The sequence below is a fragment of the Sphaerodactylus townsendi genome, linkage group LG05 (assembly GCF_021028975.2).
Source record: "Sphaerodactylus townsendi isolate TG3544 linkage group LG05, MPM_Stown_v2.3, whole genome shotgun sequence".
NCBI lineage: Eukaryota > Metazoa > Chordata > Lepidosauria > Squamata > Sphaerodactylidae > Sphaerodactylus > Sphaerodactylus townsendi.
Genome location: NC_059429.1, coordinates 5949150 through 5965805, shown reverse-complemented (window position 1 = coordinate 5965805; position 16656 = coordinate 5949150). Strand labels below are relative to the sequence as shown.

The following is a 16656-nucleotide window of genomic DNA, read 5'->3' as shown; positions in this document are numbered from 1 at the left end:
ACCTCTGGCACCCGTGCCATAGGTTCGCCACCACTGGTTTAAGGTGAAGAATCTTTACCAAACAGGAAACGTAGAAGCAACTTAGAAATAGAGCCGGGAGGGATCTCAGAGGTCATCGAGTCCAAACCCCTGCACAACGCAAGAACTACCCCGCACCCCCAGTGACCCCCAGAGGAAGGCAAAAACCGTGCAGGCCAATGTGGCCTGGAAGAAAATACCTTGCTGGCCCAAAGTGGGGGTGGGCATTTCCCTGGGTCTGTAAGAAAGGGCCATGAGAGAGCTGAGCGCCGACACGTCTCTTTCTGCCCTCCCTCTCGTGACCGGCCTAAATTCACAGGATCCGTATTGATGCCAGATGGCCATCTAAGCTTCTGCTTTAAAATCTCCGAAGGAGGAGCAGAGCCAACCACCTCCCGAGAGGTCCTGCTGAAAGCAGTGAGGAATCACCGAGGAGCTACTCTTGAATAAGCTTATCGCGAGAGGAGGGACTTTTACAGGGACACATAATTCACTCAGGTTTTTACGTGTACATTTCCTTTACCTAGAATGGTGCGGATGGCGAAATTTTATGGCACTGGGTGCCAGAAGGGACACCCTAGAGCCCTCTCTGTGGCATTGACACAGAGGCCCCCACATTCATGCAGGTGGCGCTTGGAGGTTATGAGCCCGTGGTATCTAATCTGAGGAACCGGATTTGATTCCCAGCCTGCCACTTGAGCTGTGGGAGGCTTATCTAGGGTCTATTTAGCCTGGGTAACCCTCCCACACACTCTGCTAGCTGGGTGACCTTGGCTAGTCACAGCTGGAGGCCTCCCTCTGTTCCACCCATCTCTACAGGCAGTTTGCTGAGGGGGAAGGGCAAGGAGGATCAGTCAGCCCCTTGAGCCCCTGCAGGAGAGAAAGGGGGGATATAAATCCAAACTCTTCTTCTTCTTCTTTTTCTTCTTCTTCCTCTTCTTTTACAGGGAATAATACACCACTGTGTTTTTACGGTACATTTTTACCTAGAACAGTGATGGCAAACCTATGGCACGGGTGCCAGAAGGGACACTCAGAGCCCTCTCTGTGGGCACACACAGAGTGCCCCCCCCCCCACATCTATGCAGTGGCGTTGGAGGTTAAGAGCTCGTGTATCTAATCTGGAGGAACCGGATTTGATTCCCAGCTCACGCCTCTGTGCTGTGGAGGCCATCTGAGGAATTCTGATTAGCCTGTACACTCCCACACACGCCTGGGGCCAGTGACCTTGGGCTAGTCATTGTGCCCTTCCTGAGCTCCTCTCATCCCAAATTCCACCTCACAGGGTGTTTGTTGTGAGGGGGGAAGGACAAGGAGATTGTAAGCCCCTTTGAGTCTCCTGCAGGAGAGAAAGGGGGGATATAAATCCAAACTCTTCTTGTTCTTCTATGCTGGCCTGGGCCGCTGGGCCTCGGCCATTGTTAGCACTGTGACCCAAGAGACCTCGCTTTGGGGTAGCTAAGTGTAGGTAAACTCCCCAGCATTGCTAACTTCTAATTGGATTTTCATGCGAAGAACTAAAGCACGATCCTTTACCTGGGAGAAAGCTCGGTTGCTGGCAATGGGGCTTGCTTCTGAGTAAACCCTCCTAGGGTTGTGACTCACCTATTGGAAGAGCTGTACGGGTTAAGCCTCAAAGCAAAGCCAATGACTACCAGACCTGCTTACTCCTGGAGTAACGGTGACGCCTCGGAGCCAAACCGCTGTTTTTTCTAAACAAAAACCTCCTGCATTCAGGGTGTTAAATTGCCATGTTGGTGCACTTCTGGGTGGCAGCTGCTGGGTTTTGGGTTGCAGTTTGGGCACTCGGTCTCGAAAAGGTTCACCATCGCTGACCTAGAACATAGAACTTGACCCCAGTTTTTATTCTGCTGGCAGCTGGCTGCGGAAGAGCAAACTGTCGGTAGCATAAAGCCACCTTTATGGATTAGGTCCAGTGTGTAGTGAAGAGATTCTGATCTCACCCTCAGTCATCTGGGCTGAGTCTCGCGGCGCGGGCAGGGTCGCCACCATCATGTCCGGCTACTGGGACATCCCGGAGGGCACCGAGTGTCCGCGTAAGGCCCGGCTGCTCACGTGTCTCGGAGCCGGCCTGGGTGGGTGCGGCGGGGACGCGGGGGTGGCGGCTCTCCAGGCCCGGGGGTCTCCGGGGGCGGGTGGAGCTCGCGTGTCTCCCCCCAGGCCGCCGCTCTCTGGCTGGGATCAGAGGTGGGATCCAGCAGGTTCTCACAGGTTCCCGAGAGTAGGTTACTAATTATTTGTGTGTGCCAAGAGGGGGTTACTAATTGGTGATTTTGCCACGTGATTTTTGCCTTAGTTACGCCCCTCCTCTCAGCAGTAGCGCGCAGAACTTGGAGCAGTCTAGCAGGAGGTGCACCGGTGTGCATGGCAGCCTGCACCTGCGTGCATTCGTTTCCCGCCCAAGGACCGGGCGTGGGGTGCGTGTGTGAGCGGGCTGCGCCCTTGGTTACAAGCCCCCCCGCCTAGAAATGCCCCGCCTCTGGAATGCCTCCAGACACGCCCTCGGAATGCCCTGCACCCAGCCCTATGGGTCATGCCTAATGCCTACAGTTTGAATCTCAGAATTATTGGGAACCTGTTACTAAAATTTTTGGATCCCACCACTGGCTGGGATGGCCGCCTGACCTCCGCTTCGCCTTTTGCAGTCTGGGGAGCGGGATGTTTCGCAGCGGCGGCTGATGGCCGGGCGGGGTGAGGGGGGCGGCTCTGCGTTCGAGTGAGGAGCCCCCCCGCCCCGCTCTTCCATTCAAGCAAATGGCAGGCCAGAGTAGGTGTGAGCCCACCAGAGAACAGAAAGGACCCCTGCAGGTCGGGAAGTAAGAGGGGAAGCAAGGAAGAAAGAACCCGACCCAGGAAAGAACTGGCTGCTGCCAATGGGACTCTCAGCCCCAGCCACAGACCCACGAGGGGAGGCCTCGGCGGGGCAAACGAGTTTATTGTTCAGCCTTGGCCCTCCTGCCTGCTGGTGGTGGTACAAGGCCCACCTCCCTTGCAGGGTCAGCTGCTGGGGCATGTAAACTCTCCTTGCGCCTTGAAAGGGATGTGTAAACCGTAAACATACTCAAAGATCTCAATACGGCTGTTCCTAGTAGTGGGGTCTAGGGGTCTCAGGTGTTCAGGATTAAAATTACATTACCATTGAAACTCTTGTTCAAGCATACACCGCTAAGCATGATACACTGAGAGCTTTTTTTGCAATGCAAAACCAAGGTTAAGGATAAGCATAAGCATTTCCTTTTATTGTCATTGTGCACGCACAAACGTAAATTTTAAGGTGCAGCATTCCTCGGGCTACCAATACAATTTCGGACCTTATACTCCCCATCCCTACTTTCCCCTTCCTCCACCCATTTAAGCACAGCCCCAAACATACCTCAACATCGAAGCCGCTGAGTTCAGTACAGCCACAGCTCTAGAGTAGAAGTTTCTGCCCCTAAGCCTCTTTGTCCTAATCACTTTGATAGACCTGTATCGTCTGGCCGGATGGGTACAGTTCAAAAAGAGAGTGTGCTGGATGAGACGGGTCTCTCAGAATATTCTGGGCTTTTTTTAGGCTTCTGGAATTATAGAGTTCTCCAAAGGAGGGGAGATGCTCGGCAATCCTCTGTGGTAGGTAGTGATCACTCCTTTGGAGCGCCTTCCCATCTGCCACACTGTGCAACTGGAGAACCATACGGTCACAGATGCAGTGGGACAAGACACCTCTCCGCCTTATGGCGCGGTAAAGGACACCCGTGGAGTTTTCCATTCAGTTGTTGTTTCCTTTAAAAGTCCTTGGGGAGATAAGTACAGTCTTTGCTGGGGCCTTCTTAACCACCCAAGCGGCAGTCTGTCATGCTGGAGGTCAAGTCCTTGCTTTAACTCATGACAGTTCCCAGAAATGTAAAACTAGCCACCCGCTCTACTTGATCTCCATTTATAGTTAAACAAAAGCTTAAAGATGAACATTGGTGGGTTCTGCACAGGGCAACTAAGAACATAAGAACTAGCCTGATGGATCAGACCAGAGTCCATCTAGTCCAGCATTTTGCTACTCGCAGTGGCCCACCAGGTGCCTTTGGGAGCTCACGTGCAGGAGGTGAAAGCAATGGCCTTCTGCTGCTGCTGCTCCTGAGCACCTGGTCTGCTCAGGCATTTGCAATCTGAGATCAAGGAGGATCAAGATTGGTAGCCATAGATCGACTTCTCCTCCATAAATCTGTCCATGTAGGACATAATCTGTGGATGTAGGACATAATACAAACCATTTTGGGGGAGGGGGAGGTCTTTGCACAGGTCCGGTCCCCAAAATGAGTCTGCCCCGTTTTATTTCCCTCAACCTGGGATTTCTGAAATTTGCTAAACCAGCGATCTTTTTGTAAAGTCCTGGGTTGGAGTCACTCCCGCACAAACGGCCAGGCAAGAGACACTTTGTTTCCCTCCCTTCCACCTTGCCACCCACACTCAGGGAGAATCTGCCTGCCATGGCCCAGCAGTTGCAGGCAGGCCTCTTTTATTTTGAGTGTTGCACATGTGCAGCTATGCAGGTGCAGCCGATCGTATTCGGAATGCCTGCGTGAGTTCACTTCTTGATGTCTGCACTGCTGCACCTGTTTTGCAGGAAATGATTTAAAAAAGAAGCTTCTCTGTGCGAAGGTGTGAAAGCAGCCTGGATTGTTTCCGTGGGTGCTGTCCGCCTGGCACGCGTGTGGGCGGGAAAGCGGGTTTCTTTGTAATGACTGCACCCCATTAAACTTTTGCTGTGTGGAATCAGCCGCTGTCGAGATGCAAGGCCTGTGGAGCGCAGCCTGCTTCCCAGGTGGCCCCGATGCCTGTCCTTTTTTGGCCCTGCTTGTGCCACCTGAGGCCCCTGGCGCACAGGAGCAAGCAGGCCCAAGGCCCAGCGGAGCTGCCAGCAGGCCGAGGCCGCTCAGTTGAGCCTTTTGCATGGGCTTACCTGCTGCTGTCTGCTCCAGTGAACCCAACAGCATTGCAAGTGCCCTTGGCCAGGTCTGAGCTCATTGGCTGGTAGCCCCACGGGGGGCCACTCTGCCAGACTTTATTTGTGGGCCCTCCCAACGGTCCCAGGCTGCCCCTATGAGGAGGATGAGTCTCCTGTTCCTCACAAGAAGGGCTCCTACCTGCCATACTTTTTTAGCTTTAAAAGGGGCTTGGACAGATTTATGGAGGAGAAGTTGATTTATGGCTACCAATCTTGATCCTCTTGATCTGAGATGGCAAATGCCTTAACAGACCAGGTGCTCGGGAGTGGCAGCAGCAGCAGCAGCAGACGGCCCTTGCTTTCACATCCTGCAGGTGAGTTCCCAAAGGCACCTGGTGGGCCACTGCGAGTAGCAGAGAGCTGGACTAGATGGACTCTGGTCCGATCCAGCTGGCTTGTTCTTATGTTCTTATGTTCTTATACCCCCTCCGAGACTTGGGAATGCCAGGATCCCCCCACCCCATAACATCAGTGGACTCTACCGCCCCCTCCCCTCCCCCCCTCTTTTAGGGGATTTGATAGTAGGCCGCTTGGTATTTAGAAGCGCTTGGTATTTAGAACCTGCATTTTAATGGGGTTGGTTTTAATGAATATAGAGCTATGATTATTATTAATTAATTTTGATATTTATTGTTTTTATTTGTGCTCTCCCTGTGTGCCTTGTTTATCTTGTTGTTCACCGCCCTGAGCCCTCCGGGGGAGGGCGGTATATAAATATAATTAATTAATTAATTAATAAACAAACAAACAAATTTACTGTTGATCTTTGCTTAACCGTATGTTGGGATCTGATGAATGGAGTTTCTGATGTCCAAAATACTTGTACCTTGCTCTGTGAAATCTAGCTTTGGGGCCTCTAAGGTGCTACTGGGTCCGAATTTAACTGTTTGAGCATGGACTAACATAGCTACTCTGCAGAACAGTGTTGTGTTTGTTCCCATCTGCGGTGGGAGGGAAGAGGGGAATAAATGCAAATGCATTTCTTGTTTTGACTTGTGGTTTACTTATTTATTTCAATATTTGTATCTTTCTTTCCTTGCCCAAGGGCCCCAAAGCTGTTCACATGAGCAAAATAAATAAAACAAAATAAATGCCTACAAATATAGATAAGCCAACAAAACTGCCAAGTGTGACTTCAGCCGACCCGGGAGTCAGAATCTGATTCGCCTGAAGTTCCCCTTGTGCCTCTGGCCACACCCAGACTTCATCACAGATGGCACAGGAAAGGAAAAGTCCAAAGCTCAGCAAGGGGGTGCAGTTGGCCAGGATGTCTGTCCTGTTCGTCCCTTTCTTGCTATGGCTTTATTTCCCTGCTCCCGTTTAGGAAGAAGTAGGTATCCTCAGGGACCGTCTGGCCCCATATGTCCCATGTCGGTCTCTGCGCTCGGCAGAGGCCAATTTACTGGAGATCCCCGCCCCCTCCATGATGTGGCTGGCCTCCGCTAGGGCCAAGGCCTTTACAGCCCTGGCCCCTGCCTGGTGGAATGCTCTTCCTCCAACTGTCCCGGGCCCTGCGGGACCTAAATGAGTTCCGCAGGGCCTGTAAGACCGAGTTATTCCGCTGGGGTTGTGGGGAGGCCGGCTGCTGATACGTGCCCGTTAACAACTGAGACCCGCTGTTCCCCTCTTAGAGGAGTTAGAGGAGTTTTAATGGTCGAACGCCATCTGTATTTTAAATGGTTATGAACTTTGAGCGCTGCATTTTAACTGGTACCAACTTTTAGCATTTTACTTTGTTTATCCACTTGTCTGTATTCATGTTGTAAACTGCCCTGAGCCCTCCAGGGGAGGGCGGTATAAAAGTGGAACAAATAAACAAATAAATAAATAAAAATGAAGGGTGGGCAATGAGGAAGTTCAGATCTCGGCACCCCCTAAGCTGAGATGGTTGCTTGACGCTTGGATCAGTGCGTTCTGGACAGTCAAAAGGGGCAGCTCCTGCAAGCTGACAAATCCGTGCACGGCAGAATCGAGAGAGCGAAGCTAGAACCAATTTCTTTTTCTAGACCAGGGATCGGCAACCCAAGGCCCCCGGGCCATATCCGACCTCCCTGCGGGGTACTGCCTGGTCCCTCCAGTTGCCATCCAAGAGACAAGAGAGGTATGTTGAGGGGTTGGCTGCTGTGGCAGCAGGGACTGCCAGCCAGCCAGGTTGGGGGCCAGGGTGGGAGCCGGGGCCTCAGCCCCCCACCCCAGACTCTGTTTGCAGAGCAGCCGCCCCAGAAAGCCGGAGGCCCCCCAGGGCTCCAGGCACGCCCATCTTCCTTCAGCTATCTCCAGTCCCTCTTTAAGCCCTCACGGGGCTCCGACTTCCTGGTTCCTTTTCTGACGGCAAAGAAACGCAAGACACCTCCCTGTGAAGAACGAGCAGGCCTTTGCATATTTGCTTAATTGCTTAATTCAACTGGGAGACCCCAGTTGAAAGCCCCCCCCCACCCCCCAGCCGTTTGGCTGACTGGGTGACGTTAGGCATCTGTCTCGCAGGGTTGTTGTGAGGATACGATGGGGGAAGGAAGATGGACGAGACAAAAAAACAATTCAAGCAAAACAAACGGGTGGCGGGATGCAGCCGCGACCAGGGTGCAGATGCCCTGCCCTGGTCGCGCTCGGTGGGCACAACCCCTCCCCCTCTGTTCTCCACAGCATCACTGCCACCGCGGCCAGCATCGGAGCAGCTGGGATCCCACAAGCGGGCCTGGTGACCATGCTGATCGTACTGACGTCCGTGGGGCTGCCAACCGAGGACATCACGCTGCTCATGGCCGTGGACTGGTTCCTGTAAGTGCCCCCAAGCGAGAGGCGGGCGGCGCTCTGCATAGTAGGACGCCATTATTAGTAGGACGCCATCGGTATATTTTATATTAGGATGCTGCATTTTAATGGGGTTGTTTTAACATATAGAGCCTTATTTAAATCTTGATATTATGGATTTTATCGCGCTCTATCTATTTGTCTAGTTCACCGCCGTGAGCCCTCTGGGGGAGGGCAGTTTATAAATATAATAAATAATAATAATAATAATAGTGTCATCACTGCTGCAGCTTTCTTTTTGCCCGTGCCCTCTTCATCCAATCCATGCCCCAAAGCCCAGGAATAGAGATGTCCTCTTCACTTTCTTTCTGAACGGTTTTGGCCAAATCCTGTGAACCACCACGGGAAGCTCAGGTTGCAGGAAATGAGCTGGAAAGCAGTTCATTGGAAGCTCGTAGCCAGTGTGAGGGCGGGACCAAAAAAAGGGTCTCTTTTTTGCCACACGACAGCAGGACTAATTAATGAGAGAGGCCGCAGACAGAAAGCTGCAGCTGAAAGGATCAGTTAGTAGACGAGGTCACAGACCTTGAAGTGCCAGAGACTCAGGGTCTGAGTAGACAGAACTGACCTTTCAGTGGAAGGAAACTTCACGGGCCTTGTCCATGAGATGATAGAGTGTGTGCGCGTGTGGGGGAGGGGGGTCAGCAGCAGTGGCGTAGTGGTTAAGAGCAGGTGCACTCTAATCTGGAGGAACCGGGTTGGATTCCCCACTCTGCTGCCTGAGCTGTGGAGGCTTATCTGGGAATTCCAGGGATTAGCCCTGCATACACTCCCACACATCGCCCAGCTGGGTGACCTTGGAGGCTAGTTCAGGGGTAGGGAACCTGGAAGCTCTCCAGATGTTCATGGGAACTACAATTCCCATCAGTTCTCACCAGCATGGCCAATTGGCCATGCTGACAGAGGCTGATGGGAAGTTGTAGTTCCTGAACATCTGGAGAGCTGCAGGGTTCCCTACTCCCTGAGCTAGCCTACAGCTCTTCTGAGCTCTCTCGAAGTTCCCACCTACCCTCAGCAGGGGCAGGTGTTTGTTGATGGGGCGGGGAAGGGCAAGGAGATTGTAAGCCCCTTTGAGTGTCCTGCAGGAGAGAAAGGGGGGATATAAATCCAAACTCTTCCTCTTCTTCTTCCATCTGGTCCACTGCAACAGTTGCTTTTGTCTGGAGAAGAGAAGTGAGAGCCATGTTTCAATACTTGAAAGGATGTCATTTTGAAGATGGAGCGGGACGCTTGTTTTCTGATGGATTCAAAGTACAGGAAAAGAGATTCCACCTAAACATTAGGAAGAACTTCCTGTCAGGGCTCTTCGACAGTGGAATGCGCTGCCTCGGAAGGTGGTGGAGTCTCTTTCTCTGGAAGTTTTTGAACACAGGTTGGATGGCCATCTGAAAGGACTGCTTTGATTGTGTGTTTCTGCATTGCAGGGGGTTGGACTGGATGGCCCTTGGGGTCTCTTCTAACTCTATGGCTCATTCCGCGCATGCAGAATAATGCACTTTCAAACTGCTTTCAGTGCTCTTCGAAGCTGTGCGGAATGGCAAAACCCACTTGCAAACAGTTGTGAAAGTGGTTTGAAAACGCATTATTTTTTGTGTGCGGAAGGGGCCTATGATTCTGTGAGAAAGTGCCCATCCCCAGTTATTTCTGCACAGCGAAAGGCCTGACTTCCCCCTCTCTTTTCTCGCAGGGACCGCCTGAGGACCACCATCAACGTACTGGGGGACTCGCTCGGAGCCGGCGTGGTGGAGCACTTGTCCCGGCACGAGCTGGAGTCTCACGATGCAGAGAACAGCAACTCCATTCTCGAGGAAAACGAGAAGCCGTACCACCTGATCTACCAAGAGAACGAAATACACAAGCATCGCAACAGTGAGACAGCCATGTGACACCCGTGGAGGGGAGCGCGGGAGCAGAGGGGCTGTGAAATGTTGAATGCAGAAAGAGCTGTGTGCAGCCCCCTTCTCCTCCCCCCATTGGGGGATCTGTGCCATCTGACGCCCACCTGGGCCTGTCGCCTACCCAGATCCAGGCTGCCCGTGGGTGTGGTGGGACTCGGCCTCCTGCCTTCCTGCCCTGCCACCACACACCTGGACGCTTTTCGCCCTCACGCCAAGAAAGCACATTCCCTAAAGCCCAAAGTACCTATTGTGGGCAACCATGTTTCGTTAAAGCCAAATGTGAGGCCATTAAAACTTGTGCCAATATTTTTTAACTCATTGGACCCATTTGTAAACACGCTCCTGAAAAGCACTTGAGGAAGCAGCTGCTGGAGCCAGGGCCAAATCGGAAAGGATGTATAAGGTTATGCTTAGTTGGTATGGGGAAAAAAAAGTATTATTTATAAAGACCATTAAAGTGGAGAAATTATATATGGCACTTTAGGTGACCCGTACCTCTTTGCATGGAGTATTGCACGGCGAGCTCTCCCTTCCTGGGTTGCTGAGTGCATGTTTTACTCACCGCTGGAACGAGAGAGTCTGCCTACGTGGCAAGGGAGTTAATGGGGAAAGAGATTGTAATACTGTGCTTGGGGGAGGTGTCTCTCGAAGCATCAGCTACTGGGAGGAGGCTGAAGCAATGGAGGAATCCCGTTAGCTTGCGCTTATGGCGCTTTGACTCCTGACCACTTCGTGCATGGCTCTCTCTCTCTGGCTCATTCCGCACATGCAGAATAATGCACTTTCAAACTGCTTTCAGTGCTCTTTGAAGTTGTGCGGAATAGCAAAATCCACTTGCAAACAGTTGTGAAAGTGGTTTGAAAACGCATTATTTTGCGTGTGCAGAAGGGGCCTCTGACTCATTCACTCACTCATCCGAGCACAGGAAGAGAGCGAATGGCTTAAGCTTGTGTATCCCGTCAATTGGGTTGGCGGAGGGATACAAGCAGAGGGCCCCAGATACTATTTGCTGCCCGAGGATCTCGAGTGGCTTTTCTGCCGAAGGCTGCCAATCAGAGCAGGGCCTGCCTCCTCCTCAAGGGGCAGTCCGCTCCGCTGTGCCCTGCTTGGCTGGGTCCCTGAGGCAGTAGGCCAAAGAGCTCGGGGTTTGAATTCCTTCTCGTTGTGCTGCCTGGTGCAAAGAAGAAGAAGAAGAGTTTGGATTTCTATCCCCCCTTTCTCTCCTGCAGGAGACTCAAAGGGGCTGACAATCTCCTTGCCCTTCCCCCCTCACAACAAACACCCTGTGAGGTGGGTGGGGCTGAGAGAGCTCCGAGAAGCTGTGACTAGCCCAAGGTCACCCAGCTGGCGTGTGTGGGAGTGCCCAGGCTAATCTGAATTCCCCAGATAAGCCTCCACAGCTCAGGCGGCAGAGCTGGGAATCAAACCCAGTTCCTCCAGATTAGATACACGAGCTCTTAACCGCCTACGCCACTGCTGCTCCTCTGGTGTCAGATTGTGCAAAATAGGGATGAGTGCGCAACAGAGAAACATTTGTTTATAACTCCATGCAGAAGGGGATGGCTGGCTTTGCTTGGAGGGAGGTTCCTCAATGGCTGCAGCCCTCAATGGCTATTCCAGTGAGGGAAGGTGTGTTGATAAGCTTCTGTCTGTTGTGCATCTGCCAGCAAGTTACACGAAGGCAAGTCAAGCAGCCCCGGAGGACTCTGGGCCAGGTGTAGAATCATTTAGTTTTGGCACCCAGGGGGGGCTAATCCATTGTGAAAATATGCTGTGAGAATTAGGACTAATAAAAGGAAACACTTCTTCACGCATCGTGTGATTGGTGTTTGGAATATGCTGCCACAGGAGGTGGTGACGGCCACTCACCTGGATAGCTTTAAAAGGGGCTTGGACAGATTCATGGAGGAGAAGTATATCTATGGCTACCAATCTTGATCCTCTTTGATCTGAGATTGCAAATGCCTTAGCAGACCAGGTGCTCGGGAGCAGCAGCCGCAGAAGGCCATTGCTTTCACATCCTGCATGTGAGCTCCCAATGGCAACTGGTGGGCCACTGCGAGTAGCAGAGAGCTGGACTAGATGGACTCTGGTCTGATCCAGCTGGCTTGTTCTTATGTTCTTATCTCTGCCTGGGGCAGAATGGGAAGGGCTACATATCCCTGGGCCTGGCCTTGCTCCAAGCGTCTCTAAGGAATTCAAACTTGCCTCTCTTCTCCCACCCCACTTTGTGTGCTGGGACACCAGCCTCTTCACACACACACACACTTCTGTCAAAAGGTTAATGACCCCTGAACTAAAGGATGAAAGAGGACCTAGTCCCTCCTGCACACTGTTTTTTGTAGCGAGAGGGGAAGGGGGACGAGGAAGGCTGAAAGGAAGTACAATCCTTTGAATTGCGGTGCTGGAGGAGAGTTTTACGGCTATTGTGGATTGGCAAAAAGGCAAATCAGCTGGGTTCTAGATCAAATCAAGCCTGAACTCGAAGCTAAAACGATCGCGCTGAAGCTATCGTACTTTGGCCGCATTACGAGAAGACAAGTCGCTGGAAAAGAGGACCGTGCTAGGAATGTGGACAGCGTGAAAATGAAGAAAACTTGTACCAACAGGCTAACAATGAAGACTTCAAAAAATTAGTTCTCCCACTGGAGTAGCAATTTACTTTTAAGTAACCAAAATAAATTTATAATTTTACAAACAGTAACCTCATGTTTTGGAAAATTGTTTTCATTCTCCCATTGGAGTCATATATATAAACATAAGCTAGAACGGCCCGGCAAAGTAATCTCAATGTAAATATAACAGCTAGCCAGATTCTAGATAATTAACCAACTGGCCTCGTTAAATTTCACGTTAAACTTTTGTAGATTGTAACCATTATTGTATTTTGAAAAACCCTGACCTGCCTTTGTAAGTATTTGTATGTTTTGGAAATCAGTTTCACATGTAAATTGTAATTCCTTGTAACAAGTCTTTGTTTTGTTGCTTTTCAGAACAGCCGTGAAGTTTAACGAGGCCAGTTGGTTAATTATCTAGAATCTGGCTAGAAAAACCCTGACCTGCCTTTAACAGCCGTGAAGTTTAACGAGGCCAGTTGGTTAATTATCTAGAATCTGCCTAGCTGTTATATTTACATTGAGATTACTTTGCCGTGCCATTCTAGCTTATGTTTATATATATTACTCCAGTGGGAGAATGTAAACAATTTTTCCAAAACATTTGGTTACTGTTTGTAAAATTATAAAATTATTTGGTTACTTAAAAGTAAATTGCTACTCCAGTGGGAGAACTAATTTTTTGAAGTCATTATTGTAGCCTGTTGGTACAAGTTTTCTTCATTTCAACTTTGGTGTGTACCTTCCCCTCTTGCTTAGCATGGAGGAATGTGGACAGCGGCAGGAAAAGCGGAAGACCTGCAGTGGATCAAGTTCAGTTAGCAATGGGGAGTTTTGGAGGCCATTCATAGGGTCGTTATGGGTCAGAAGGGTTTGATGGCACATCACACACGCACATAGGACAACCATGTGGCAGCATCTTAAAAACTAGCAACGTTGATATCAATGTCAGCTTTTGTGGGTTGCAGCCCACTTAGACTGGTACATGTGCAAAAGTGCACTGTGGAATTTTCATGGGACAGGTTGTGTGTGTGGGGGGGGGCAAGGTGAATGTCCCTATGAGCCTCTCAAGTGCAATTCTCAGAGGAAAAGGGAAGTGTAGAAAGAGCTTTAACCCACAAAAGCACACATTAAAATAAATGTTTGCATTTATAATGGCGTGCATTTTTATTTTTTTTACTTTGCTACAGCATGGCTACTTCAATGCAGACCAGGGCTTGGATTTTTTTCCCAGCGATGTAACATATTTCAGAGCTTTTTCCACACAAAAGCCAGGGCTTCCGTATAAAAACGATTGTTAAAAATTATCTTGTGGAAGCAATTCTCCCTCCCCTCCAGCCCTTGACTGGCCCAAGGTCACCCAGCTGGAGTGTTGGAGTGCACAAGCTAATCAGGTCCACCAGATAAGCCTCCACAGCTCAGGCGGCAGAGCGGGGAATCAAACCCGGCAGCTTTCTGACCAAAAGGACCCTGAGCCAAACAAGTTAGATAGTCGGAAAGGCAAGCAGCCTCCTCCCAATGCCAAACCAAGGCTCAGCTGGTCAGAGATCCAATCTTGACTCATTCACCTGCCCAGAGGTTCCTGCTCATTTTAGTTAATGGTGAGAAATGGAGATTCCAAATCAAGAATGTAAGTGATGCTGCCCTGGTCTTGATGAGAGATCCAGCAAGGGAGGTAAAGAAGTGTGCCAGAAAAGACCAGAATAGGTATATGATGCATGTGTACATGCTTCCAGTTTAACTCGGAATGTCTTGTCATCTGAGTTGTAAATGATGCACGCATTTCAAAAGAAGATTTTATTGTTTGTTTATTTTGCTCCCTGATGGGGACCCAAAGCAACTTAAATTGTTCTCCTTTGTCTTATCTGCACAACACCCCTGTGAGGTAGGTCAGACTGGCTGGGTGTGACAGGCCCATGTTCTCCCAGCCAGCTTCCATGTTGTGACTGAGGATCTGAATCTGGGTCTCCCAGAACCTAGCCCAACACTGACCACTGTAGCTCTCACATGGATTTACACACACTAATGAATTTGCTGGTTAAAGTTGGCAATTTTATGTGCATAACTGTCTTCTCTGTAATTGGAAAAAAATGTATTTTGCTAATAAAGAGTGAGAAGGACAGTCCTTAGTGCCTTTGTTAGAAGAGTGGGCGCTGTCTAGCAGCCTCAGTTTCATCTGATCTAGAAAGAAAGTGTGTGTGTGAAACACCGTTGCCCAATCAGAAATATAAGTCTACATCTACAAGAACGACATTACAAGGTTCTGGTGGGTTTTCCGGGCTGTGTGGCTGTGGTCTGGTGGATCTTGCCCTTAACCTTTTTGACTGCATCTGTGGCTGGCACTTTCAGAGGTGTATCACAGAGGGAAGTCTATTACACACTGTGTCCAGAGAGAAGGAAATGTTTGGGGTATATACCCTGTTTCCCTGAATATAAGACATCCCCTGAAAATAAGACGTAGTAGAGGGTTTGCTGAAGTGAAATATAAGGCATCCCCCGAAAGTAAGTAGCAAAGTTTTTGTTTGGAAGCATGCCCGACGAACAGAACATCCCCTGAAAATAAGACATAGCGCATCTTTGGGAGCAAAAATTAATATAAGATACTGTCTTATTTTCGGGGAAACACGGTATTGTCCATGTCCCAGGGTGTACCCCAAACATTTCCTTCTCTCTGGACACAGTGTGTAATAGACTTCCCTCTGTGATACACCTCTGAAGGTGCCAGTCACAGACGCAGGCGAAATGTTAGGAACAAGATCCACCAAACCACGGCCACACAGCCCGGAAAACCCACCAGAACCAGTTGAATCCGGCCGTGAAAGTCTTCGACAATACATTACAAGGTGTTTATAGAAATCATTATTTTGGTCTCTCACTATCTCCAACCCAACCGTCCACGATATGGGCCTATTGGCCATGCTGGCAGGGGCTGATGGGAATTGTAGTCCATGAACATCTGGAGTGCCATAGGTTCGCCACCACGGGCCTATCACATCGAGCAACATTGCTGGGGGGGGGGGGGGGCTTGCCAGCCCCCTTTGTTCTCTCTGAACCCCAGCACCATTTCTGAGCTGTAGCATCAACAGTGGACTGTCCTGCAAATCGATGCCAGTGGGGGAAGAAAGAATTGAGAAGGAAGCCTGGTCAATTTCAAGGAGTCCAGCTGAAGGCAAGGCTGTGGGGCTGCGCAGCTCCCAGAGACTTTGGCCTCATGTAGATATATGTAACTGAATGGCCAGAGTGAACGTCAAAAAGCCATTACAGTTTTTCTGGGGATTGGAGGTGTGGGAACAGGTGGGCTGTGAGACATTGACTGGGCACGGTGGGTCAAATCTCACACTACCAGTAAACTGTTGCCCATATGAGTATTCTTCCTCCTCTTTGTCCTACCAGGGCTCAGGGCTCTTTGAGCTACAACAACTCAACTCTTCATAGTTAGGTCCAGGGGATGGCTCAGGTTAGGAATGAGCCACCTATACAGATGCCACTCAGGCAGCACTGCAGTCCCGCTATTACCTTTGGCAGCCAGGTCATCTCCACCTGCAGAGAGCACATCTGAGACGCCACCCGGCCACACCCCAGCTAGCCGAGGCCAGCTTTTCCTCTCTGTTCATTCCTGGTTCCTTGCTCCTTACTCGGTCACCTGAAAATTTGTAAATAAGCGATACTGCACAAACGGTTCGCAAGCTTTGGGGCCTTGCACTAGAAGCCACCCTGTTCCCAGGTCCAGAGAGAGCCGCTGGCGGTGAAGGCACCTGGGCAAGCAGCACCCCCAAGAGAAAAAGAGTTTGGATTTATATTCCCCCTTTCTCTCCTGTAAGGAGACTCAAGGTGGCTTACAATCTCCTTTCACTCCCCTCCCCACAACAAACACCCTGTGAAGGTGGCGGGTGGGGCTGAGCGAGCTCTGAAGAACTGTGACTCGCCCAAGGTCACCCAGCTGGAGTGTTGGGAGTGCACAAGCTAATCAGGTCCACCAGATAAGCCTCCACAGCTCAGGCAGCAGAGCGGGGAATCAAACCCGGTTCTCCAGATTAGAGTGCACCTGCTCTTAACCACCACGCCACTACTGCTCCCTGAGAGGTGGGGAGGGGGGCACCCTGAGTGATGCTCTGGGCCCCCTTCTTTGCAGAGGCCTTCCCGCTCCTTCACCCACCCGGGGAATCCGGGCTGCCAAACGCAGGTGAGGAAAGGCAGGTGAGGAGGCTCCTCGGCCAGGGATGGAGCAACGGGCAACTCCCCCACCCCAGCGTCGACGCCGCCCCCTCCAACCGGGGACTCGACCCCTGCAAGCCCGGGGGCCTCCTCCTCC

At 50.8% G+C, this 16656-nt stretch overlaps 1 protein-coding gene and 1 long non-coding RNA gene across 3 annotated transcripts; both read left to right on the top strand.

Moving 5' to 3' along the window:
* Positions 1–3: 3 nt before the first annotated feature.
* LOC125432718 lies at positions 4–14466 on the top strand. The gene is made up of 2 exons (XR_007244541.1): positions 4–36; positions 14318–14466. It is a non-coding gene; the product is annotated as an uncharacterized LOC125432718 (long non-coding RNA).
* Positions 6686–10200, top strand: LOC125432717 (excitatory amino acid transporter 1-like). 2 transcript variants are annotated; one of them, XM_048496586.1, is made up of 3 exons: positions 6686–7121; positions 7664–7798; positions 9519–10200. In XM_048496586.1, the coding sequence occupies exons 2-3, from the start codon at positions 7725–7727 to the stop codon at positions 9715–9717; spliced, it is 273 nt and encodes a 90-aa protein (XP_048352543.1). In that variant the 5' UTR covers positions 6686–7121; positions 7664–7724; the 3' UTR covers positions 9718–10200. The 2 variants fall into 2 exon arrangements, with proteins under 2 accessions (XP_048352543.1, XP_048352542.1); XM_048496585.1 differs by lacking the exon at positions 6686–7121 and having other exon boundaries at positions 7143–7798.
* Positions 14467–16656: the final 2190 nt, after the last annotated feature.